The sequence below is a fragment of the Pieris brassicae genome, chromosome 7 (genome assembly GCF_905147105.1).
Source record: "Pieris brassicae chromosome 7, ilPieBrab1.1, whole genome shotgun sequence".
In the NCBI taxonomy this organism is placed as follows: Eukaryota; Metazoa; Arthropoda; class Insecta; order Lepidoptera; family Pieridae; genus Pieris; species Pieris brassicae.
Genome location: NC_059671.1, coordinates 12,492,386 through 12,517,744, shown reverse-complemented (window position 1 = coordinate 12,517,744; position 25,359 = coordinate 12,492,386). Strand labels below are relative to the sequence as shown.

The 25,359-nt window shown below is 35.4% G+C and overlaps 1 protein-coding gene across 2 annotated transcripts in view; it reads left to right on the top strand.

Annotated features, from left to right (window-relative positions):
- The window catches only part of LOC123711642 (UHRF1-binding protein 1-like), a 40,595-nt gene that overhangs the window by 2,522 nt on the left and 12,714 nt on the right, over positions 1-25,359 (top strand). The window contains exons 5-21 of one of the 2 annotated variants that reach the window (XM_045664291.1): positions 352-456; positions 1,103-1,229; positions 2,338-2,498; positions 3,187-3,337; positions 3,798-3,924; positions 5,589-5,694; positions 5,843-5,954; positions 6,067-6,158; positions 10,128-10,263; positions 10,950-11,122; positions 11,994-12,108; positions 12,326-12,457; positions 13,929-14,098; positions 14,824-14,996; positions 15,669-15,808; positions 18,753-18,890; positions 20,912-21,083. In XM_045664291.1, the coding sequence (XP_045520247.1) occupies positions 352-456; positions 1,103-1,229; positions 2,338-2,498; positions 3,187-3,337; positions 3,798-3,924; positions 5,589-5,694; positions 5,843-5,954; positions 6,067-6,158; positions 10,128-10,263; positions 10,950-11,122; positions 11,994-12,108; positions 12,326-12,457; positions 13,929-14,098; positions 14,824-14,996; positions 15,669-15,808; positions 18,753-18,890; positions 20,912-21,083 (2,330 nt within the window). Of the gene's footprint in view, positions 1-351; positions 457-1,102; positions 1,230-2,337; positions 2,499-3,186; positions 3,338-3,797; positions 3,925-5,588; positions 5,695-5,842; positions 5,955-6,066; positions 6,159-10,127; positions 10,264-10,949; positions 11,123-11,993; positions 12,109-12,325; positions 12,458-13,928; positions 14,099-14,823; positions 14,997-15,668; positions 15,809-18,740; positions 18,891-20,911; positions 21,084-25,359 lie in introns of both variants that reach the window. The other variant, XM_045664290.1, reaches the window with a different exon arrangement.

Below are 25,359 nucleotides of genomic sequence, written 5' to 3'. Positions count from 1 at the left end.
TCTGCAAATTGCGTGTTCAAAATTCGTAAGAGGGTTATCATATCATAAACTCTTGCTTTGAGATAACCACATAAGGAAAAGTCAGCTGGGATTAATTTGGGAGATATCTTTTGTCACAGTCTCCAAAACGGCTTTTTATTTGCCCGAAAACAACGCTTTTAGAGAGCTATGTAGCCAGTGGCCCCATTACTTGTCGACTATACTTCTGAATTGTCAGTATTCTCTTGCGGTTAAAAAAAAATAATGTCAATCATTGCTTGTTGCATTGTTGCACACAAATTTAACCTCAGTAACAACCCCTTTGGTTTTTTTTAATGCGACATGTTTGAAAGAGAAAACACTCCTTTCTAGATCTCAAGAGTGACGGTAGAGTCACGCACACCGGATGGCAGAAAGGGTGATCTAAGACTGACTAGAATCAAGTCACCCGACACAGGACAGCTTCTTATATTTAAGGTAATATAAATTAGCGTCAATATTCTTCTAGACTAAACAGTTATGCGAAATGTTTGATATGAATTTCTACTGTTTTTATAATAAATACGACCTTTAATTTAACTATAATTGTTTATACAAAGATATATATTTCTGTTTGACTAATCTCAAAAAGATCCGTATTATTATGTATTTTCCTGATCATTATGCATGAAACCGCTAAATCAGTGTTGCCCATGCTCCGAAGCGCAATTTGATTGTTAAGAGGAAATTCGAAAAATATTAGGTATATGAATTTCAGTTTTTCATTATGTTTTGACAATTTACTGTATATTGGTAACAATTTCCTGGTAATTTCTTCCTAAGCATAGCTCAGTTTCTTATGTTAAAATTGTAGTAAAGCTCTAACTAATATGTTAACTTCTGAATCGACGAAAACAATTATCAGACCTTCAGATAAAATGTAAATGCGTGACTGTGTCACAGTGGAGTTGCCTAGTTATTATAAATATCACATTCAAAACAAGAGATTTTGAAACAATAAATGACAAATAACGTTGCCGAAACAAATAGAATTATTTTAAAAAATCCTCCAGCTTGCTTGACCTTCATTAAAATGAGAGAAAAAAATTCCTACGTTTCAACTCTATTGTTTATGTTTATAAAGGAATTGGAGTGGCAAAGTGCCAGAATAGAGGCGAAGGCTCATGGGGTAGCGGCCGCTAATTTGCCGCCTTTGCGTCTTCTACTTGGAACAACGCATTGCCGGATTGTGATTAAGAAACGTCTGGCTGGTATGTCTCTAAGATTTTGTTATTATGATGATTTTTTTATTAAAAACACTTTAAAAGTATACCTGGATTTTTAAGAAGTATAGAAAAGCATTTTTTGATATTATAATATGTAGTAATGACCACTATAACGCGGTAGACTCGGACTGCGTTATAGGAAATCGTATTGTTGGAGTATTCTCTTTAAACCGTTTTTTTTTAATTAACAAGGAACACGAATTAATAAAATTTAGTTTAATTTTTATAAAAACACAATTGAATCAGATGCAAAGGTACGAATAACTAATTTTGAACTAGACAATTCATTATAAATTTCACACGACAGAAATATAACTTGAGAAGTGTTCATGTTATACGGCGTTGTATGGGCGTGTAAACCGTTGTAGGGGGGATTACTGAATTTAGTTTTTCATGAGTTTTTTCTTATATCAAATAACATAAGCAACCAAATTTAAACACATTCAATAATTAAGAAGTAAATATGAGATACACGATCATTTATCTATATTATATAGTTATTACTAGTTGAGAATTGACCGGTCCGATGTGAGGTATCCGATCGAAAGCTACTGGTATATGTTGTCCATTTCCTTTTATAACGGTGTTGCGTCAGAGGGGTACAGGTATTGGTTATGCGGGGCAAAGGGAGTGCAATGAATATGTAGCAAGTACGACGCAAATGTTGATGCCTTTCTAAAAGACGTAAACTTAAAAGACTTCTTAAAAACACTCACCTTACACGCCACTCCTATCCTCCATCAACTCCTAGTGTGGGCACTTACTTATTTTACTATACATCCTTTTTATGATAATATTATAGCCTTTGTATTCCGAAACTCTGTGATATTTACTACAGTATATCTCGGAGTTCGGTGTGCCTCCTCTAACCCTTTTCACCTTTCTCTATCCTTTGCGACTCTTTTCCAGTTATAGCCTAGCGACTCAGGAGTTCTTAAAGTCTATCCATTATTTTATCCCTTTTTATTGCGTAATTTTTTTTTCTGTCTGATATATTTTCCTCCTAGACCGAAAGTTTTTAGTTATTAAATGGTATTCTCTATTGAGAAGCCTCTAATACACGAACACAAATAACATAAATTGAAATTTTTAGATTGTGCCGTGCTCGGTTCGCGTTTAGTATTGCGCCCTGAGCCGTTGGCGTGGGCGTTAACGGACGGACAGTTACGTGCAGCGGTCGCGTGCGCGGCCGCATTGGCTGGACCAGTACATAGAGCGACGCAGCTTGCTACTCGGACTAAAGCAGCTAAAAAGGTATGAGATTACTACAAAGACTTTTTTGTATTAGCCTACAAATTTTATTAAAACATAAGGTTAACAGTTTGCATATATTAAATACCGTTGGTATTTGAGTGACAATCTACTTCCAAACCACCCACTGCCACTATGTAGAACCAGCTGCCCACTAAAGTATTTGTGATTGAATTCGACTTAGAAAGAAAAAAGCGTACTAATTCTTAAGGCAGGCAACATCCTCCATATTAATCACTTAACATCAGGTGATCCTCCTGCCCGTATTCTCCCTCTATAAAAAAGCAAGTGTGCTGAATTTCGTAAATGTTAGTATGTTTGTCAACGAATTTTTCGTAAAAAATCATTTATATTTTAAACAGGAAACGGTTTATGTTTCATAAAAATCGGTTTTTGTATCTGGGCATTAGATGTCTGAATCTGTTTCGTAATTATTTTTCTATCTAATAGGCAAGTAGGTGATCAGCCTCCTGTGTCGACACACCTCGTCGATTTTTTGGGTCTAAGGCATGTCGGTTTCCTCACGTTATCTTCCTTCACCGTTCGAGCTATTAAAAAATGCGCACATAGAAAGAAAGTATTGGTGCAGCGTGGATCGAACCTACGACCTCAGGGATGATAGTCGCACGCTGAAGCCACTAAGCCCTGCTCTTTTCTTACGTTAATACTATGTGTAATATTATGTTAACAGATAGAAGAACCATTGCAGCAAATATCGAGCCGATCTAGTTCAAGCGAGCGGGACATACTCGCTCGAATGTTCGCTAAACATGACGTACGAGAAACTTCTTACCATTTGCTGGCACCGAGGATCGATTTACATCTGTGTGATGATCCAGGATGTGAGTTACGCATAAACTAATACAAATTAAAAAAATAGCTATTTAACAATTTCTTTAATAAATAAAAAAAAAACTCAGTATATACATTGTAAAAAATGAATTTGTTTTATATATTTATTAACACATCGTTACATTACAATATATAAAAAAATTTGAACATAATTAAATCAAAAGGAGGGCAACTGGCGGCCTTATCGCTTTCGAGCGAAGTCTTCCAGGTAACCACTGTGAGTAAATAAAAAAAATGTATTAAATTACATAAGATAGAAGGGCAAAAAATTTAATTGTTGTAAAGTATAAGTTTAGGAAATAATTACACAGGATTTTAATGTGTTTGTGATATTGATATAATTTTATGATTATTTTTAGTTGTTTTTTAGTTTTATCTAGTGAGATATTTCATACCCATTTACAATGTTTTTTAGATTTAAAGAAGTATAATCTTATATTTTATTTTTAGTGGGTAGATCAGAAATGCCTCAACTGGCGAACGGCGGTGCTCTTCAAGTGACGCTGGTCAGTATGCAGGCGGATCTCTTCCCCTATCACAAGGCTTCTGATGATAGAAGGCATTGGAGGGGATATAGGTAACAATATTAATGATATATTAGATCCTTACATATGAAATTGGCGTTTTGTATGGGAGGAACAAAAAGTCGAATATTTTTAAATATAATATATTTAATTAATCAAAGTATGAACCATTGTTTTCTATGCACTTTTGCCATTCATTTTCTCAGAGGTAGTTCAATGATCCCTTTACTAAATAAACCAGTCGGACGGGAATCAATAAAATCTGTGAAGGCGATTTGGACTGCCCCATCAGAGGTGATTTTTTTCCCTTGTAAGAAGTTGTCCAAATTTCGAAAAAAAATGGTAATCTGTTGGAGCAAAGTCCGGGGAACACGGAGGATGTCTTAGACATTCCAATTGAAGCTCTTCTAATTTGGTAGCCGTCTGTTGTGTAGTGTGTGGTCTAGCGTTGTCGTGAAGTAGCAGTGGCGTGGAGCGATTGACCAGCCTAGGTTGTTTAGCCGCTAGCTTTTCCATCATGGTTTGCAATTGCTGACAATAGACATCAGCCGTAATAGTCTGGCCAGATTTGAGAACTGCAATGAATAATACCGGTACTAGTCCACCAAACGCTTACAAGTAAATTTTTTGGGGTTAATTTTCGCTTGGGGCAGGATTTGGCTGGCTGGCCAGGATCCAACCATTGCGCTGAGCGCTTCCGATTATCGTAAAGAATCCATTTTTCATCACAGGTAATGATTCGGTTTAAAATACCTTCATTATTGTGCCTGTTCAGTAATGTAACGCAGCAGTCGACGCGCGTTTGCCGGTTTGCTTCAGTGAATTTGTACCAGTATCCCAGTAGTACCCACCTTTCAAGCTTTTTAATCTTCCCAATTTGCTTCAAGTGAATTAAAACAGTTTTATCACTAACACCGCAGCCTGCAGCTAACTCGGACGTGGTTTGCGATGGATCCGCTTCCACAATAGCCATACTTCATTATCAACTTGGGTGTCAGGCCGTCCACGGGGCTTGATCTGCAGGTCGAAATTTCCAGAACGAAAACGTTGGAACCAAAAACGAACTGTGTTTTCTTTTGCAACATGACCGCCATACATATCATTCACCCTTCGAGTCGTTTCCACAGCACTAGTGCCACGGCGGAACTCGTACTCGTAAATAATGCGATAAGTTTTCCATTTTGTAAAATGAGTGACGCAAACAGAAAAAACCTAATATAAAGTACTTGCGGATTCGATAGACGTTGCCCTGTACACACGTCTTAGATACAAAAAAAAAAAATAATGATATAATGTAACAAAAAAATCATCAAAATCTTTTCAGCCGTTTAAGAGTTTATTTACGATCACATGCACAGCTGATGGAATGCAGCGCTATCTGCCGGGCTGATTTGTGTTTCATTCATATCAGTCCAGCCGTTTAACAGGAGTGCCATGACATACACACGTACAGTAGAATTATATATATATAGATATATATATATATAAAGATAATTATGTTACTTTCAACTCTATCTCTTCTTTCATAAATATTATTTCGGCGTTGTCATTAAAATTAATATGTATTTTATGTAAGTGTGAAATCCGTTAGGATTGGGATTTAAAAAAATACTTTTATTTCTTACAAAAAAGCGTCATTAAAATTCTATACAAATTATATTTTTTATTGTGAGAGTAAAAGATTTTTTTTTTATATTTTCTGAATTCTTTTGTATAGAGAAGCAGCAACTCCTCACAGTCAGTGGTTATCGCAGGCTCTGTCGTCTTTCTGTGGATCTCTGTTGGATCTCTTAGATCCCAAGCCGGTCACGCCCAGTGCAAAGGTAAATTAAAACATTTGTACGTCAGTTTATACGCGTAGTCATACGCACATAAGTTCATTGTTAAATGCGTTCAATTAATGAAAAATTTCTTTGATTAATAATATTAATTAAAATTGACATATCTGACACTCAATGTTTAATATTCTAGCCTAGCAGTAAAGAAGAAAAAAATGAAGAGTCGCTACCGAACGGCGTAAGTCACAAGCCGGCCTCGCAGACATCCGCTTCTAATGCTCCGTCCACACAAACTACCTCACAAGGTATGTAACAATATCATATCTCTCGTAAGGCTTATAACTAATTAATAAATATTACGTAATATTTGAAATACAGATTATTATTATTATTATATATAACTCATTATATTTTCAGCATCGCCAACAAGAACGAGAATACTCCAGGAGTTGGGCAAACTGATGACTACTTGCTTAGTTTTAAGAATAGATGACTTTACGGTTTACAAGGTATGTTAAGTGAACCACAAAGTTGATATTTAAGAAAGATTAAATTCTCTATTTTGAAATAATATTTGGCAAAGTATTTAAAACACAAAGTTAGATATCAAAGATGTCATTCTCTAGTTTGAAATAATGTTTGGCAAAGCTCTTAAAACACAAAGTTAGATACTAAAGATGTCATTCTCTAGTTTGAAATAATGTTTGGCAAAGCTCTTAAAACACAAAGTTAGATATCAAAGATGTCATTCTCTAGTTTGAAATAATGTTTGGCAAAGCTCTTAAAACACAAAGTTAGATATAAAAGATGTCATTCTCTAGTTTGAAATAATGTTTGGCAAAGCTCTTAAAACACAAAGTTAGATATCAAAGATGTCATTCTCTAGTTTGAAATAATGTTTGGCAAAGCTCTTAAAACACAAAGTTAGATATCAAAGATGTCATTCTCTAGTTTGATATAATGTTTGGCAAAGCTCTTAAAACACAAAGTTAGATATCAAAGATGTCATTCTCTAGTTTGAAATAATGTTTGGCAAAGCTCTTAAAACACAAAGTTAGATATAAAAGATGTCATTCTCTAGTTTAAAATAATGTTTGGCAAAGCTCTTAAAACACAAAGTTAGATATCAAAGATGTCATTCTCTAGTTTGAAATAATGTTTGGCAAAGCTCTTAAAACACAAAGTTAGATATAAAAGATGTCATTCTCTAGTTTGAAATAATGTTTGGCAAAGCTCTTAAAACACAAAGTTAGATATAAAAGATGTCATTTTCTATTTTGAAAAAATGTTTGGCAAAGCTCTTAAAACACAAAGTTAGATATCAAAGATGTCATTCTCTAGTTTGATATAATGTTTGGCAAAGCTCTTAAAACACAAAGTTAGATATCAAAGATGTCATTCTCTAGTTTGAAATAATATTTGGCAAAGCTCTTAAAACACAAAGTTAGATATAAAAGATGTCATTCTCTAGTTTGAAATAATGTTTGGCAAAGCTCTTAAAACACAAAGTTAGATATAAAAGATGTCATTTTCTATTTTGAAAAAATGTTTGGCAAAGCTTTTAAAACACAAAGTTAGATATTAGAGATGTCATTCTCTATTTTGAAATAATGTTTGGCAAAGCTTTTAAAACACAAAGTTAGATATTAAAGATGTCATTTTCTATTTTGAAATAATGTTTGGCAAAGCTTTTAAAACACAAAGTTAGATATCAGAGATGTCATTCTCTAGTTTGAAATAATGTTTGGCAAAGCTCTTAAAACACAAAGTTAGATATCAAAGATGTCATTCTCTAGTTTGATATAATGTTTGGCAAAGCTCTTAAAACACAAAGTTAGATATCAAAGATGTCATTCTCTATTTTGAAATAATGTTTGGCAAAGCTTTTAAAACACAAAGTTAGATATCAGAGATGTCATTCTCTAGTTTGAAATAATGTTTGGCAAAGCTCTTAAAACACAAAGTTAGATAGCAAAGATGTCATTCTCTAGTTTGATATAATGTTTGGCAAAGCTCTTAAAACACAAAGTTAGATATCAAAGATGTCATTCTCTAGTTTTGAAATAATGTTTGGCAAAGCTCTTAAAACACAAAGTTAGATATCAAAGATGTCATTCTCTAGTTTGAAGTAATGTTTGCCAAAGCTCTTAAAACACAAAGTTAGATATCAAAGATGTCATTCTCTAGTTTGAAATAATGTTTGGCAAAGCTCTTAAAACACAAAGTTAGATATAAAAGATGTCATTCTCTAGTTTGAAATAATGTTTGGCAAAGCTCTTAAAACACAAAGTTAGATATAAAAGATGTCATTTTCTATTTTGAAAAAATGTTTGGCAAAGCTCTTAAAACACAAAGTTAGATATCAAAGATGTCATTCTCTAGTTTGAAATAATGTTTGGCAAAGCTCTTAAAACACAAAGTTAGATATAAAAGATGTCATTCTCTAGTTTGAAATAATATTTGGCAAAGCTCTTAAAACACAAAGTTAGATATAAAAGATGTCATTTTCTATTTTGAAAAAATGTTTGGCAAAGCTCTTAAAACACAAAGTTAGATATCAAAGATGGCATTCTCTAGTTTGATATAATGTTTGGCAAAGCTCTTAAAACACAAAGTTAGATATCAAAGATGTCATTCTCTAGTTTGAAATAATGTTTGGCAAAGCTCTTAAAACACAAAGTTAGATATAAAAGATGTCATTCTCTAGTTTGAAATAATGTTTGGCAAAGCTCTTAAAACACAAAGTTAGATATAAAAGATGTCATTTTCTATTTTGAAAAAATGTTTGGCAAAGCTTTTAAAACACAAAGTTAGATATTAGAGATGTCATTCTCTATTTTGAAATAATGTTTGGCAAAGCTTTTAAAACACAAAGTTAGATATTAAAGATGTCATTTTCTATTTTGAAATAATGTTTGGCAAAGCTTTTAAAACACAAAGTTAGATATCAGAGATGTCATTCTCTAGTTTGAAATAATGTTTGGCAAAGCTCTTAAAACACAAAGTTAGATATCAAAGATGTCATTCTCTAGTTTGATATAATGTTTGGCAAAGCTCTTAAAACACAAAGTTAGATATCAAAGATGTCATTCTCTAGATTGAAATAATGTTTGGCAAAGCTCTTAAAACACAAAGTTAGATATCAAAGATGTCATTCTCTAGTTTGAAGTAATGTTTGGCAAAGCTCTTAAAACACAAAGTTAGATATCAAAGATGTCATTCTCTAGTTTGAAGTAATGTTTGGCAAAGCTCTTAAAACACAAAGTTAGATATCAAAGATGTCATTCTCTAGTTTGAAGTAATGTTTGGCAAAGCTCTTAAAACACAAAGTTAGATATCAAAGATGTCATTCTCTAGTTTGAAGTAATGTTTGGCAAAGCTCTTAAAACACAAAGTTAGATATCAAAGATGTCATTCTCTAGATTGAAATAATGTTTGGCAAAGCTCTTAAAACACAAAGTTAGATATCAAAGATGTCATTCTCTAGTTTGAAGTAATGTTTGGCAAAGCTCTTAAAACACAAAGTTAGATATCAAAGATGTCATTCTCTAGTTTGAAGTAATGTTTGGCAAAGCTCTTAAAACACAAAGTTAGATATCAAAGATGTCATTCTCTAGTTTGAAATAATGTTTGGCAAAGCTCTTAAAACACAAAGTTAGATATCAAAAATGTCATTCTCTAGTTTGAAATAATGTTTGGCAAAGGTTTTAAAACACAAAGTTAGTTGAAATAATTATATTTTTGCTCTCAAATACATATTAAACTGAGGACAATCAGATCAATAATATGTTCTAGAAAGTATATACACATGTGAGAATTATGTATGAACTTCAGAAAGCGCAACCCTAATCAGATCCATGCAACTTCCTCACTATCGCGTAGCCTCCAATATCGCGCACAATTCTTTGACTTGTCTCTCTCAGTCGCATGGGTCCGCCAAGCATCTGTTAATACATAATTATGTAGGAATAAAGAAAATAATAATAATAGCAAATACAGTGTACATACGACACTGAAGGCACTGTGGCGTTATAGAGACTTGTCGTTAAATGTAGAGAAGAAAAACGTAAAGATAATCCATGATTCCAACTTATCAGTCATGGTCAACAACAGTCATTACGTACAAGCAATCCCAATTTGTAAACAAACCATCGAATTTCTTAGTAAGTTCGTATGCATGATGACAGTCGAGTTTATTGTGGGCTAGATATTATTGAGAGTGGGTGTAATGCTATGTAAAGTGTATTATTATATGGAAGACAAACTAAACCAACCAAAGCCAATTGATTTCGACGCTTTAGGAAGTTCTTCGTTAAATCGAGGGACCTTACATGAAGTTTACACTGTAATTAATTCAGCAAGTTTTCTAAAAAATACTCGGGAAAAGGTCTCCATGGACTTGGTGAAACGATCGAGTCATTCTTCATCACAGATAGTTTCATATATAGTTAACACTAGGCTTTTGTATGTCTTTATAGGTATCAACAGGTTCTAAGTCGAGGGAAGCCCCTCGACCACTTGTTAGCGCAGAAAAGGCCACATTGCCCGGTGATGCTGGCCTTTTACACGCTGAACTCACTTTCTTCTATTATCCGGGAGATGTATGCTTTCCTGGTAAGTTGATGAGATTTGACACTTCAATATCCGTTTTTCAACTACTTACCCATTTACTGATTAACTAAAAAATTATGTATAATAGTTTTAGGGTTAAGGTTCAAACATTTACAGAACTTGGAAACAGAAATCAATAAAAATAGATTAATATATTAACTGTAAATACCTATTTCGGTATGAGTATTTTTTGTTAATTTAAAATTACTGCTACTTATCTAATGGCATGTTATATGTTTAAATTGTTGTCCAATTTCTATTGGGCAGACATATTTCTGCGTCTTAGTTTTTTGTTAATTTTACTTCATAGTATTGTCTTTGGTTAACATAGCTTTTACACATTGAAAGAAAACAATTTTTTAACCGGATTTAAGCTATTTGTATTATTATAAAATTATAATTATTTATCAATGTCAAAAGTATCACAGCTGTAGAGAAAGTTCTATATCTGTATTTATTTCCCCGGTGTTGGTACTACTAAAAGATGACGGGTTTTTTGCAGAAATGACTTAAGGGTTTCCTCTATCAATCCGCGAAAATAGATAACACAACTTTCTCTACAGCTGTGATACTTTTGACATTCAACACCTTTTGTCTTCAGGCACGCGAAACGTCGGAAAAATTAAAATTATGTAAATAATTTTAAGTTTATAATAGATAGAGAAGATAAATCTTATCTAAAATTTCAGTGCCATCACCAAAAATGTACGTACAAGTGTCGCCTGTGCGCGTGAACGTAGACGTACCGAGTATAGTATGGTTAACGGCGTTCCTTCCGCATGTGGCCGCTGCGGTTGCTTCGACGAGTACAGATGACTCATCCACATATATGGATGTACGGTCGGAAGTTATTATGCCCAAGGTACGTATTGTAGATAAATATAATTATAAAAATTGCTATGAACAGCGGAACCTAGGAGAAATGTAATGTTGTTATTGCTGTGCTTACGTGTTTGTGAGTAAAAGTGTGTTTGTGCATGACTATATGTTTCGTTTATTAATTCCATAATTTTTTCTAGGTTTTTATTTTAATACGTGGAAATGAGTCGATATATTAGGCACGAACTGTGTTTTTACGAGAAAAGTTATGTTTCCTTGTGTTAACCGAAATTTCAGTTTTGTTCTACTGTTTCTAAATCTTATCTACAAGGTATTATGACAGAGGTCGTTTTAAGTCTTCTAGTTTATAGTATAAATTATAATAAACGAAGATAATATAATTTATGATAAATATCCTACATAGTTTCACATACTTTCTGATGTTCCAGTAGCTTTATCACGTACAATATTTTCGTCTCGTATTCATATACTTCAATACGATATCATCTTAAAATTTTTGACGACTCTAACTGATTTCCCATACAATTTATGCTGTTTAATATAACTATTCTAAACAATACATGTACGTGCTTTCGCTTAGTTCCATTTACGATTCCAATACTAAAAAAACTATTATTACCCCTTCCGAAAGGTATCATTTGGTAAAAGAATGGGCAAGAAACTCCATACTTAAAAAAAAATTACAATATTTTGTATACATTGATTTTATAATTCACATCTGAAGACCTGCATGGTCTGCCAGACCAGATCAAAAATACCTGCTATACTAAAACGTAATAGGCGCATGGTGTTATAAAAAATAAGGCAGCAGATAACAAAATTTTTTGAGTAAATAATTTTTACGTATTTGTCCTATATGGGATTATTTTAAAGGTATTTTTTTTTTCGTGTAGATAGTGTTAGAAGCAGGCCCGGAACATATATCCCAACAGCGTGACAGGCCCAAGGAGTTGCACGTTTGTACTGCACGGGTTACATTCACAAATGTACGGGAATCAGCAAGAGCTAGTGAGTAGTACAGTCTTTTTAAAAGCACACACGATCCCTCATCGCAGCCCATACAGACATTTTAGTGGGTTGCCGGCTTTTTTTTCATTTTGGTATAGTAAAAAATTATTATAGCATTTGCCTGATTATAGATTCGATATCGAGGAAAAAATATTGATGGAAATTACGATTGTGAATCTCTTTATTCGTAACATAAAGTTTGATTTTAATATTTTAGATACAGCTGGCACAAGAGCGGATTTAGCGTCCATAATCGCCGCTTTACGTCGCCTCACTCCACGCGGACATTTTCCATGCGCAGACGACGATATGGACCCCATACACCAGCAGTTTGTTTTACATGCAGACAGTAAGTGTGAAGAGATGTTATATCTAGTTTATTTCTCTGTAATTTTTGGTTTCTCCTTCTGTGAGTTTTTAGGAATGATTTTACTTGTGATTATTTGTCGTCCACCATTAAAGAACTTTAGTCCTACGTTTCAAGGAACAAATACAGGATAATACATGTATTATAAATACATATATAATATAAAAAGTTCTCTCCACACTAGTCTAACTTTCTCCAAACCGCAACGTGTGACTCGTAGAAGTATGCGTCGAACGAGTTATCTTGTATTACCTAAAATACGTAAGGACGTACGTACGTACGAACTACGGCAAAATAATGTTTACCTACGAAGGCGCACAGCTGTATAAAAAATGACCCACAAATATATAAAAAATATTACTTCTTTCAATTCATTCAAATCGAAGCTAAGTGAATATGTTAGACAAAATTACTTTTAAATTCATTACTTGTTTTAAATTTTTATTCATGTCTTTGGTTACTTTTACTTTTAAGTTTCTTGCATGTACTATCGTTTTATTATGATTATTTTAGGAAGGACTACAATTTAATGTTAATCTAAAGTATTATTCTCATGTAAGTGACATTTTTGTCTTTTTGAGAAATAAAGTCTTTAAACCTAATACAGGAGTATCAAACAAAAAAGATTCTGCTTTCAATTATATTTGTCGGAGAAATATTCGCTTCGTCATTAGTGGGTTCTGTTGGCGTCATATGGGTAAAGTGTATAACAAAAGACAGGAATATTGATGGTACAATATTTATTCTAAACGTTTTTCCTATTAACATTTCAAACGGCACTTTGCCCTACATTATACTGAACAGCGGGTTCAAGACACAGATCTTACTTTCAACCACAAATCTCTTCATAGAATACTCAAAAACAAACTGTGTCGCGTTCACCCGAATATCAAGATGCCTTGATCTCACTCGAGGCATATGCTCTGCTCTGATTGGTCGTTACAATAGTCGTACGTCGTTAAGTTGAAGATAAACTAGGAAACAATTGTATAATAACAAAATAAATCCAATTAAATAATGAATCATGAAAGTAATACAAATTAATTAAATGATTAGCAAAAGTAAGAATGCTAAATTGAGGTGATTAATATTTTTAACATTTCCTTACGATCATATATTCTGACCCTTCTATTAGTCAAGTCAAGTCAAAAATCATTTATTCATACAGGTAACATGTACACTTATGAACGTCAATAAAAAGAAATATACATTAAATGCTTCTAATTTTACATTTACTGCCAGTTCTCAATCAAGCGTGGAACGGAAGAGAAGAACTGGCAATAAACTCTCCGCCACTCTTTTTAATCGCCAAGTTTTTTTTTTTATATTACACAATGTTTTTTTTAATTTACAATTCAAGAACCCCGTTTTTGCTATTTAATAGTTGATAACGCTGTAATTCACAGCAATCGCGATTGATATTGATATAAATACTGTTATTTTGCATATTCAGGTCTAGACGACATAGACCGCGGCAATACAGTGACTCCTGAATTACTTTGGCGCGAGAATCGTTCAATTTGGTGTGCAAGAGCTGAACCTCTATGGATCGACTTCAGCGGCGCAAGAGCTACTAATTATAAACCCTCACCTCTGCTTGACGCTACGCCTTTGACCGCTTGGGTGAGTTAAAATTAACTGATTAGGGCACAGCAACAGAGACAGTGGGCGTAAATATTTATTGGAAAAACGAACAGTTAATAATGAGGAAATATAAAATTTGGCATTTTGTTTGTATTGTGATGATTTACAGCGCGCACCTGATGTAAAGTTGTTAGGTGGTATCGTCCGTGGAACATTGCGTTGCTGGCTTAGCTGGCTGCTTTAGAATTGCTTCGTTCTTTTTTTGAAGGAATGTCAACCACAGATCAATTATTAGCTATTTTAAAAAATTTGGTGTGGCTGTGTCATACAAATTGTAAATCTCGATACGCAGCAAAATAACCTCAAAATGGTGGAGCTTCTTCACGACGTGTCCGTGTCGTGATCGTGACGTGTAATTAATTCTTTGATCCTTTCGCGAGCTAGTGGTATAATTTAATTCTGGATGTCGTGGATAAATTCGTAGTCGATTACGTTATTATGAGGTTCTTTTGATTGATCCCGTATGGTAGCTAATATTATGACGTATTCAAAATTACCACGACAGGCAGAATCCTAAGATCCAGATTACATGGTTGTAGTTTGCTCACTAGCATTTTCCTTTAACTTGTGACAACAATTATAACTGTTTCTATTATTATGATATTATGATAGTTAATATGAATCATTTGCATGTATATTTTTAAATGGCTGATCGTGAGTTTTTATATTTGTTTTTCTTTATTTATTTTTAATAACATTTCCAGTTATGTTTTGAAGACGGCTTCAATCGTATCTGGATGATTGGCCGGACCTGTGGTTTGGCTGGTTTACAAATTAACCACTACCAGCTACTGTTTCTACTGAGACAGTTGGAGAAGCTCTCGGAACTAGCAGCTTGGCTCTCGCACCAGGCTGGGAGGATGCCTGAGGATCCTGGGTAAGTGTGTTACCGACAGTTCGCTCTGACTGATTAAGAAAACGTAATTCACCGACCTAAATGATATAAAAGACTTCTTATATTTTCTGGACCGTTTAATTATTGTTTAATAATACAATTTCATTTTGAGTCTCTTCTGAATGTTATGTTTAATTAAGTGGTTTTAAAGTGACGCAAAATTTTTAAATGTATTTTTGACGTGACAACGTCTAATAAATCGATGAACGCCGGATACCCGGACGAAAAAGCAGGACACATTGTCCCGTTACGCTCATTGTACGCTTGCGCCGCAACTTTCTCTCTTCCACTCGATTGGCCTATGCTTACGAAGGTTCACGCCTTCTTTGTATCCATGCAAAATAGTGACAACCTTTTTTAAATTATATTTCATCAATGTACAACAGACGTTGTCACGTTAAACTACCGTTCGTAAACCGACTTTACAGACCACCATTTTTTTTCTTTTTTCTTCTTCTAGAAATACTCGAAATTCATTTAAATGTAATTCCTTATACTGTTGAATCATTGATACTGTTTTAATTTCTCCTCCTCCTCGATGTCCTCTCCTTTTGGGCCATTCCAAGTAAGGAGTTTTTGCCCAGTCATTAAAAAGGCGATGTGCGACAATCTAACAAATATTATCAAATTATTGATAATGGATTTTTGTTACAGCACAATTGTGGTAGGAATGGTGGTTCCAGCTGTGGAAATGACGTTAGTGCTTCCAACGAGTTGTCCCGGACAGGAAACCTCTTCCAGAGATCTGGATAGCGTTCCACTGGACTCATCCAGCTTACAGGACCTGAAAATGGGTAAATATCATGTCCACGTCTTTAATCAAATGTAAATATCATTCTACGACTGCTCAACACGATGTTCCAAGAAGGCGTCAATCAGAGTTGTGATCAAAACTGATGAAGTTTATTTTAAATAACGTAATTTTGAAACGTTTTGAGACGTCCTTTTGCCGTAGCTTTCGACACCGACTAAAGTAATGTTGGCTTAGTGGCTTCAGCGAGCGACTCTTTTCCCTGAGGTTCGATCCCCAGCTGTGCACCAATGACTTTCTTTCTATGTGCATATTTATCACTCGCTCGAACGGCGAAGGAAAACATCGCGAGGAAACCGGCTTGCTTTAGACCCAAAAAATCGACGGCGTGCGTCAGACACAGAAGGCTGATCACCAATTGCCTATTAGATTTACAAATGACCATGAAAGAGATACAGAATTCTGAGGTTCAGACCTAAAAAGATTGTAGCGCCATTGATTTTTTTTTCGGAACCGACTTTCAAACAATTGTCTCAATAAACCGCTTTTATAGTTTACTTTTATTTATATGTATATTAAAGCTGACCACATCATATCGCTTGCCCCGGGGCAACAATCGTAAAAGAAATATCTATTTTATTCAGGAAAAATAAAAGATGGTATTACTACTAGGTTAATAAGTATATCTATCTTTTATATATATATATCAATAAGATAACGGCTGGACCGATTTCGCTAATTCTTTTTTTGTTGTGTTTGTTATTGTCAGGAGTAGGTTCTTATACCATATTAAGTAATCATGACTTGTTACGATAGCAATTTTTTTCCAGTGCATAGCGCTTTTACAATTGAAACTTTTTTCATGTAACCTTATGGCGTTTGACATAACATTGACAGAATGCGTGCAAATATCGTCAAAGAGGATGTAAGAAAATTGAATATCGTTTAAAACAAATGCTTCGATCGGAGTTATTATATTGAGAAAATACATATAAAATAATTACAGAAAATACATATAAATAATTAAAATAATTGCAGTTAGCTAATTGTTTGTAGCATTTATCTTGAAAGTCCATGTTTTTCACATGACCAGTTATATGTCACTAACACCAACACGTGTTGAAATACTAACAAAACTATTTATATATATATATATATAATAGTTTTTGTTAATTGTACCAATTCGAAATAAATATTCATAGTTAAGACAAGACAGACAGTCGGGTCCACTAGTTACATATACAAATATAATATATTTTTCTTCTTATTTGGAGAGTTGACATTGTTGTTATATAACTGTAAATAGTTAAACAATAACTAAACGTACATTACAGTAATTTATCTAATTAGACTGAAGATCAAAAGCGATTTACGAGTGTTTCATTATTTAATAATTACGGACGACAGTAACCGGACATTACGACGGTAATTTTGATGAATGTCCAGGACGTAATAATTTATTACCGCTGTTGGTTTGCTTTTAAACTGTCGCATTAACTTTAATTATTACTTGGTAGAGTTACAATCTAAACTAAAATTATATTTTTGATTGTTGCGATGTATTACAGGAAAAATAAAATTTGGTAAACTAGTATTCTATTATAATAAAATGTTTTACTAAAATTCTGAAAATAATTATAGTTATCCATCAATCACCCCAGGAAGTTAAAAATTACAAAACATTAAAATAGTCGTAATAGTGCTTTACGACTTTGTCCCGTCACTTTTTTCCGTTACGCCATGCTATATTTTTCTTGCCCTACCACGGTTGATTCGAAGGTATTCGAAGCCATTAATAACTATAATATATAATAACGATAACGCATATATATTAATGTTACGAAGACGGGTCATCGTAACATTATTATATATATAAGCAGGCTGTAATATGATTTCTGACCGTTTCAGGAGAGGGTCAATCACATATTAGAAAATTGTAATTTCCATAATGTTACCCTAGTTTTCAGGAAGCTGAAACCTTTTTTCAGTCGGTTTCAGAACATGTGTAGTAGAGTGGTGCAGTTTTCAGGAGACAGGCCTAGGTATTTGATGAAGGAATATTTTAGACCAAACTTTCTAGGTGTGAGACAAGGACAAAATGATACGAGAGAGAGAGAGAAGATCAGAACTTTCTCGAAACTAAATTGAGCACTCTAGAACGCCGTACGACAAGGACGGAGCAACGTGCGAAAGAGACAAAGAGTGCGGAAGTTCTAGAATTGTTCAATCGCTTCTCAGTAGCAAGCCCGCCTAGAGAGTTCTCGAATATTGTTTAGAACTATTCCCAGGGATATATAAGCAAGCCGAAACGCGACTAGTCGCCTTTAGTTTGGAATGCGATACCACGAGAGGAACACCGAAGCGATAAGTGAAGTAATTAGTGACTGTGTTATTAGTGCATCTCTGCAATTAATTTGTGCCCATAAATTCCTCATTGATTTATCAAGAAATAAACCCTTGAATAAATCTACGGCATTTTCTATCCGATCCCCTAGCTCGTAATAATAATATAACGAATATATAATAACGATAATGATCGTAATAATTATATTACAATTAATGAAATTCTGAAATAATCTTAGTAGTAATAAGGTAAAATTAAATAATTGTATTATTTGTATTCATGTCTATTATAATAAAAGCCTTTTGTTAATCTTTATATAATTTAACTTTATTTAACCAATTGTCCAATAAAGTTGGATATAGGTGAATTTTTTTTCTAAAAATAAGGTATTAAAGAAATTTCACTTCTTTCGTGTGTACTCTAGTACACGCACACATTTTTTTGCTTAGCAGTGCGAATTAGGTATAAGATAGGCACTTAAAAATGCAATTTTTAATTAATATCTAATTAATAAATAAAACATATTGTGTTTTTTTTTATTTTAGGAGTCGGTTATAATTCTTGAATTATTTGAGATTTGAAACTATTTTTGAGGCTAAAACTTAGTTGAAGCTGTTAATAAGTTTTGTAGGCACCTCCCTAGGTTCCGAATCCACGATGGCTCCGTCAATGATGGACAGAGATAGCGGGGTTCTAGCAACGCACTCTATAGAAGTGTGCACGGCGCAGCCTTTGCCCGCTGAAGAACTAGCACCGCCCAGCCCTGGCCTTGGATTTAGCAGTGAGTAAATTTTATAAACTAGCGTTGGCCGCCAAGTTCCGAGGCGGTTGTAGATATGTTCAGATGTGTGATAATTGAAACACTTTGAAGCTGGGTGACAACTGACTTTAAGTGCTTATGAGCTTATAACTAAGATAACATTAGGGTTGTAATGCTAAAAAAAATAACTTGGCTTATATAAGGGTTCAAAATCTAAGTGACATAAGTGGATTCGGCATTTTTGGACATTCTCGGAAACAAGAATTTTGTATTACAACTTATTTACATTTTGGCTTCGGTTTGTAATGATTGCTTACATTTTGTATGGAGACTGTAAGTACGTGCTCCTATTACAACGTGCCTCCTGATGATAGAGGACAAATATTTGTTTTTAATTTATTTTATCAATAACAATAACGTTCATAAGTGTACTTTGTGCTACCAACTATCCATCCAACTATCGCCCAATCGCAATAACCTCCTTGTTCTCCAAAATAATGGAATCCATTATTAATGGCCAGCTCTTGAGTTATCTAGAGGGCGACCAGCTGATTAGCGATTATCAGTACGGCTTTCGTCGTGGTCGTTCGGCTGGTGACCTTCTAGTATACCTTACTCATAGATGGGCAGAGGCAATTGAGTCCAAGGGGGAGGCACTAGCGGTTAGTTTGGACATAGCGAAAGCCTTCGATCGGGTGTGGCACAAAGCACTGCTCTCGAAGCTTCCAGCCTACGGGCTTCCTGAGAAATTATGCGACTGGATCTCCAGCTTTCTAGCCGATCGGAGCATCAAGGTCTTCGTCGACGGAGCATGTTCCGACCTTAAACCCGTGAATGCTGGGGTCCCACAAGACTGTGTTCTGTCCCCGACCCTGTTTCTTCTGCATATCAATGACATGTTGCAACTTAGCAACATTCATTGCTATGCGGACGACAGCACTGGGGATACTCTTTACACTGGCCGGGCAGGTATTTCTCGGGCAGTTGTCGATGAGTACCGGAACAAACTTGTGTCTGAAGTCGAAACTCTTTTACGTGGAGTCTCGGACTGGGGTAGACTAAACCTAGTCCAATTTAACCCCAAGAAGACACAAGTTTGCGCGTTTTCCGCGAAAAAAATACCCTTTGTCGCTACTCCTCTTTTCGAAAACACTCTTCTTGAAGCCACAGCCAGCATCGGAATACTTGGCGTTGACATATCGAACGACGTTCAGTTTCGCGGTCATTTGGAGGGGAAGGCTAAATTAGCCTCCAAAAAGCTTGGTGTGCTCAGCAAGGCGAGACGGTACTTCACTCCGGGCCACCGCTCGCAACTCTATAAAGCGCAAATACGGCCCCACATGGAATAATGTTCTCACCTCTGGGCGGGGGCTCCCCAGTACCAGCTCCTTCCACTTGACCGTATCCAACGAAGAGCGGTTCGAATCGTCGATGACCAATCCCTCTCCGAGCGGCTCGATCCTTTGGCGTTGCGTAGAGATGTGGGGTCACTCTGCATCTTCTACCGCATTTACCATGGAGAGTGTTCAAAGGAGTTGTTCGGATTAATACCTGCAGCTGAGTTTCAGCATCGGACGTCGAGGCAAAATACAAAATTCCACCCGTATCACCTCGACGTCCGACGTTCCACGACTGAGCGTTTTTCAAGGCAATTTTTGCCGCGCACCACCGCTATGTGGAACCAGCTGCCCACTGAAGTATTTCCGAACCAAGTCGACTTAGGGTCCTTCAAGAAAAGAGCGTACAAACGCACTCGCGAGCCCTCTGGCATTGAGAGTGTCCATGGGCGGCGGTATCACTTAACATCAGGTGAGCCTCCTGCCCGTTTGCCCCCTATTTTATAAAAAAAAAACCTAAATGAATAAATGATTTTGACATATTTGTGCACTTGTGTGTGGATGTGAATTAATAAAAACGAAACGGTCTTGCGTCGATAGGCATATTAAAAAACTGTTGTTTACTAAAGACATTTAAAAAAATATGTACAAATTAAATTCTTCTGAATTTCTACGTATTCTTATATAATATGAATTGTTTTAAAGGTTTCTCGTCCATGCGTCGAGGTCTGACATCTCTAGTGACGTCAATTGACAGCGCCTTGACCCGTGATGAGGGCAGAAGTGACGCCGCATCAACGGCGAGTTCTGACAGCGAGCGATATGTCGTTGTGGGACTTGCTGCTGAATCACCCTTGGATGCTGATATGGCATTCAGGTATCAAATACAGTCTGTGAAGAGTACAGTAATTGCTACTAATAGTAATAAAAAACGTTTATTTCAGATACATTACATTTAAATACATTTATATTTCTACTAGCGGACCCGACATACGTTGTCCGGCATGATATTTGGGTTTAGGATATTAAACTAAGTATGAAAATACCGACACCATCCAGGGCTCCACCCAAACGCATACAAGAAGAAACATTCAAATCGGTCCAGCCGTTTTAGAGGCGTTCAGTGACATACACACGTACAGTAGAATTATATATATATGTGTATGTGACCTATATTTAAGTTAGATCAAACTGCACACGGTGTCCAAATTTGATTGAAATTGGTTTAAAACTTTAGGAGTCCATAGCTGCCCCCGCTAATTTCGTTTCTCCTTAATGTGGTTTTAGTTAGCCTTAATACCGTGACACGAAATAATACTTTCACTGTATTATCGTCACTATAATTTGAATTTGATTTACACTTCGGTCTAAATAACACGTGGTTGGCTATGCTAACACCAAACATTAAAAAAGAAATAAGAAATAATTGAATTTCACGGTATTTCGTTTACTACAAAATAAATTTAATTTATACTTTAGCCTCAATAACACGTGGTAATCATGATATTGAATTGTAGCTTATCTGACACGTTTGTCGGTTTACCATAGCAGTGCCATCTATTGATTACTTACTCAATCCAGTCGAAAAGTATCGATATCTGTTAGAATATTATGGAGTTAACAGATAATTGTGACTGTCAATTAATTATAGACAAATAATTTGCAATAAAATAAAATTGCTATAATTAAAGATCTAAGCTATCCTATCTCTTAAGTTGGACCAGACTGATTACGGTGTGCCAATTTAATTTAAAATCGGTTTAGTAGTGTAGGAGTCCATCGCGGGGAAACAACGTGACGCGTTATATATATGTTAAGATTATCTCATTAATTCCTAGATATGTGTGTGCTCTTTTTTGGCAAAGGCCTCCCCAAACCCTCATACTGACATTTCTGTCTGCACTGTGCCATACTCTGCAATATGCCTGCCCTTTCCATAATCTGGTCTATCCACTTTCTCAATTGATTAATTTTGCGTTTCTTTCGTCAGTTGTGGGTCCTTAATACTTTGCTCCACTCTGATCTTACTTACCCAAGTTTATTTATTTCCATTGATACCTTGTTTATTCTTCTTAATGATGTATTCTATATTTTATCTAATAATTAATACATACTATTCGTTTTCTATGGAACACTAATTTTCTCCTGTGTTTTGTCGTTAGCTGTTCCAACTCTGTATTGAAGTGCCAAACGAGATCACTTTGGAGCACTTTAAAGATCGCTCGAAAGCTACCGTCATCTACCGTCATTTTCTGTTAATTATGTTCAATTTTTATAATGTAATGCAACGAAGTAATACATAAATAAATACTTCTAAAAGTTGTTAAATAATATAAATAAAATCTCTACCCTACAATTATGATGGGTGGACCCAGGAGAGGTCACTGTGTTTATTGGTTCTATAAAGTAATATGTATCACTCGGAAGAAAGTCAACCGAACTGAGAGTGTGTTTAGAATGTTTCTTAATCAAACATGATGCAAGGATGTACACAAATACGACAATGAACGTAACGAACGAAAGTCATGCCATTTCTGTCTGCTATGAGCTTCTTAATCCAATGGTGAACATTTAACATATGCTCGAACGGTGAAGAAAAATCGTAAGAAAAGCGACTTTGACCAAAACGTCGACGGCGTGTGTCAGCCACCGAAGACTGATCACCTACTTGCGTATTAGATTCACAAACGATCATAAAACATACATGATCACACACATCAGTGGCGTAATTTTTTTACGACCACCATTACGCGACGCTTAAACCGCGGGAGTGTGTGTGAGGTGCACGTGAGTGTAATGTGTTTCAATGTGTAACTACATGTAACGCAAAAACGACAAAAAAACGTGTGAAACAGTGACAGCGGTATTATTGTGTGTGCAGTTTTGTTGAGTTACCCAGTAAACTCCGAGAGAATCCCAACAGGAAGTGTATTTAGTGCCTTATAAAGGTACTGTGAACCACATATATTGGAGATTCTTTCGACACATCCCGAATTACTGAGTAAACTAGAAAAATCTATGCGACACATTCTATGAATCATTTTTAAAATACCCTCATATTCCTTTGTCCACATTAATCGAAACATTCTAACACGACAGTCAACGTCATTGTTAAATCTGACTTTTGGCAACTGACATCTGACAGCGGCACTATTGTCATACCTAGTAGACCTATTGGCTGGATACAAGGATTTTGGTCCAAATTATTATAACATAATCTTTTGATTATTCCTACATTAGGATTCGAGCAGAAACCATAATAATGGATTGCCGTAGGTGTTTAAAAATTGCACCTGATATGGAAGGCATCAAATGTACCTCCTGCCTAGCATGGTTGCATTTCTATTGTGCTGAATTGACGGAATTAGACTTTAAGAAAATTTTACCTATGAACAGAATAAAATGGAAGTGTTCTGCATGTAAGACTAAAAGGAAAGCTGCGCCCTCGGCGACCACCTCACCTACATTTCCCACGGGTTTGCCCTTGAACGTGGATACGGAGGCTTTGACTAAATATATGGACTCAAAATTTGCAAACTTAAGTCAACAGTGGCGTGATGATCTTAACTCTGCTATCTTGGAGGTTTCGCGAACATTCAGGAACGATATAAGCGCGCTAGAAAATCGCATGAGCACATGGGAAGAAAGGGTAGCTCAAATAGAATCAGCGGCTGTCATGAGCTCCTCTACTCTGCCATCCAACTACATAGAAGAAAATGCGTCACTACGTCACGAGCTTGAAACCTTGCGTAATAGGCTCGACCACTTCGATCAAGCCTCTAGAAATTGCAACGTTGAGATTCAAAATGTGCCCGAAAGTAAAGGTGAAAACCTTATGCAGCTCTCTTTTACACTCAGCAACATTTTAAACGTCGAATTAAAAGACTGACATAAAAACTGTACACCGCGTTGCGCCTGGTGTACGTGCGGGTCGCCCAAAAAATATTATACTGCAGTTGACAACTCGCAGAAAACGTGATGATTTTATCGCGGCCGCGCGTGTCCGTGGTACTCTATCAGTTGATCAATTGCTTGGTGGATCTGCGGCAGTGTCTGGCGTTACAAACAATAATCGATTCTACGTCAATGAGCACCTTACCCTGAAAAATAAAATACTTTTTAGTAAGGTCAGGCAACTCGCTAAGGAAAAAGGGTACAAGTATGTATGGGTAAAAAACCTTTGTATGTTTGTCAGAAAAACTGATGAAGCTAAAGCCATCCAAGTGCGATCCAATGATGATCTAGCCAAATTAGTATGACTATATTCCCGTTTGTATAGCTTACATATTTTTTATATTGTATTCAAATTTTCTACATTTTTTGTTAGAATCCTGATCTTTAAATATTCTTTAACTGCGGTGTGGAGTGCGAAACTGGATTTTTCTATAATTTTCACCTTGTTTCCCATCTTTCATATTTTTGACTATGGATAATGGCTCAAAATACCCTATCTATTTACTATCAAAACTGTGGAGGCATCAAGAGTAAAATAGATAAACTCAAAAATAGTATTCTTCTTAGCAACTTTGATGTTATTGTTCTGGTTGAGACTTGGTTGGTGGATTCTGTCTTTGATGGAGAGTTGGCATTCGGGTGGTTATGATGTATTTCGACGGGACAGAAACCTCCAATTCTCTCGTAAAAAAGGTGGAGGTGGAGTTTTAGTTATGGTGAAAAGAGGAATTAAATCTATCAGATTGACTGAGTTTGAAGCCCCGGATTTGGAGGAAATATACATTCACTTGCCATCTCATGCTGGTCTCCTCCTGATTGCTTGTTACTTTTCTCCCGTTACTCATACCTCTGCATACATAATTACAGGTGACTTTAATTTACCTTATCTCATCTGGTCATCCTCTCCAGATATAATAATGCTATAGATAAGGTCGATTGGGTGACATTACTAGCCAAGTCCCATTCTGAGGATGCTGTTGCCGCCTTCTACTCAAAAATAAATGCAATTATTGCTGCTTGCGTGCCATTCTCTAAACCTAAATCCCGTAAGTATCCAGTTTGGTTTAGCAGAGGGCTGATTAGAGCTCTTAATCGTAAGAAGAAACTCTGGTGTCGCTGGAAGACCTACAAAGGCTTACTCGACTATCAAGAGTTTTCTTTATTAAGAGCACGTGTTAAAAATCTTATGAAACTTTGTT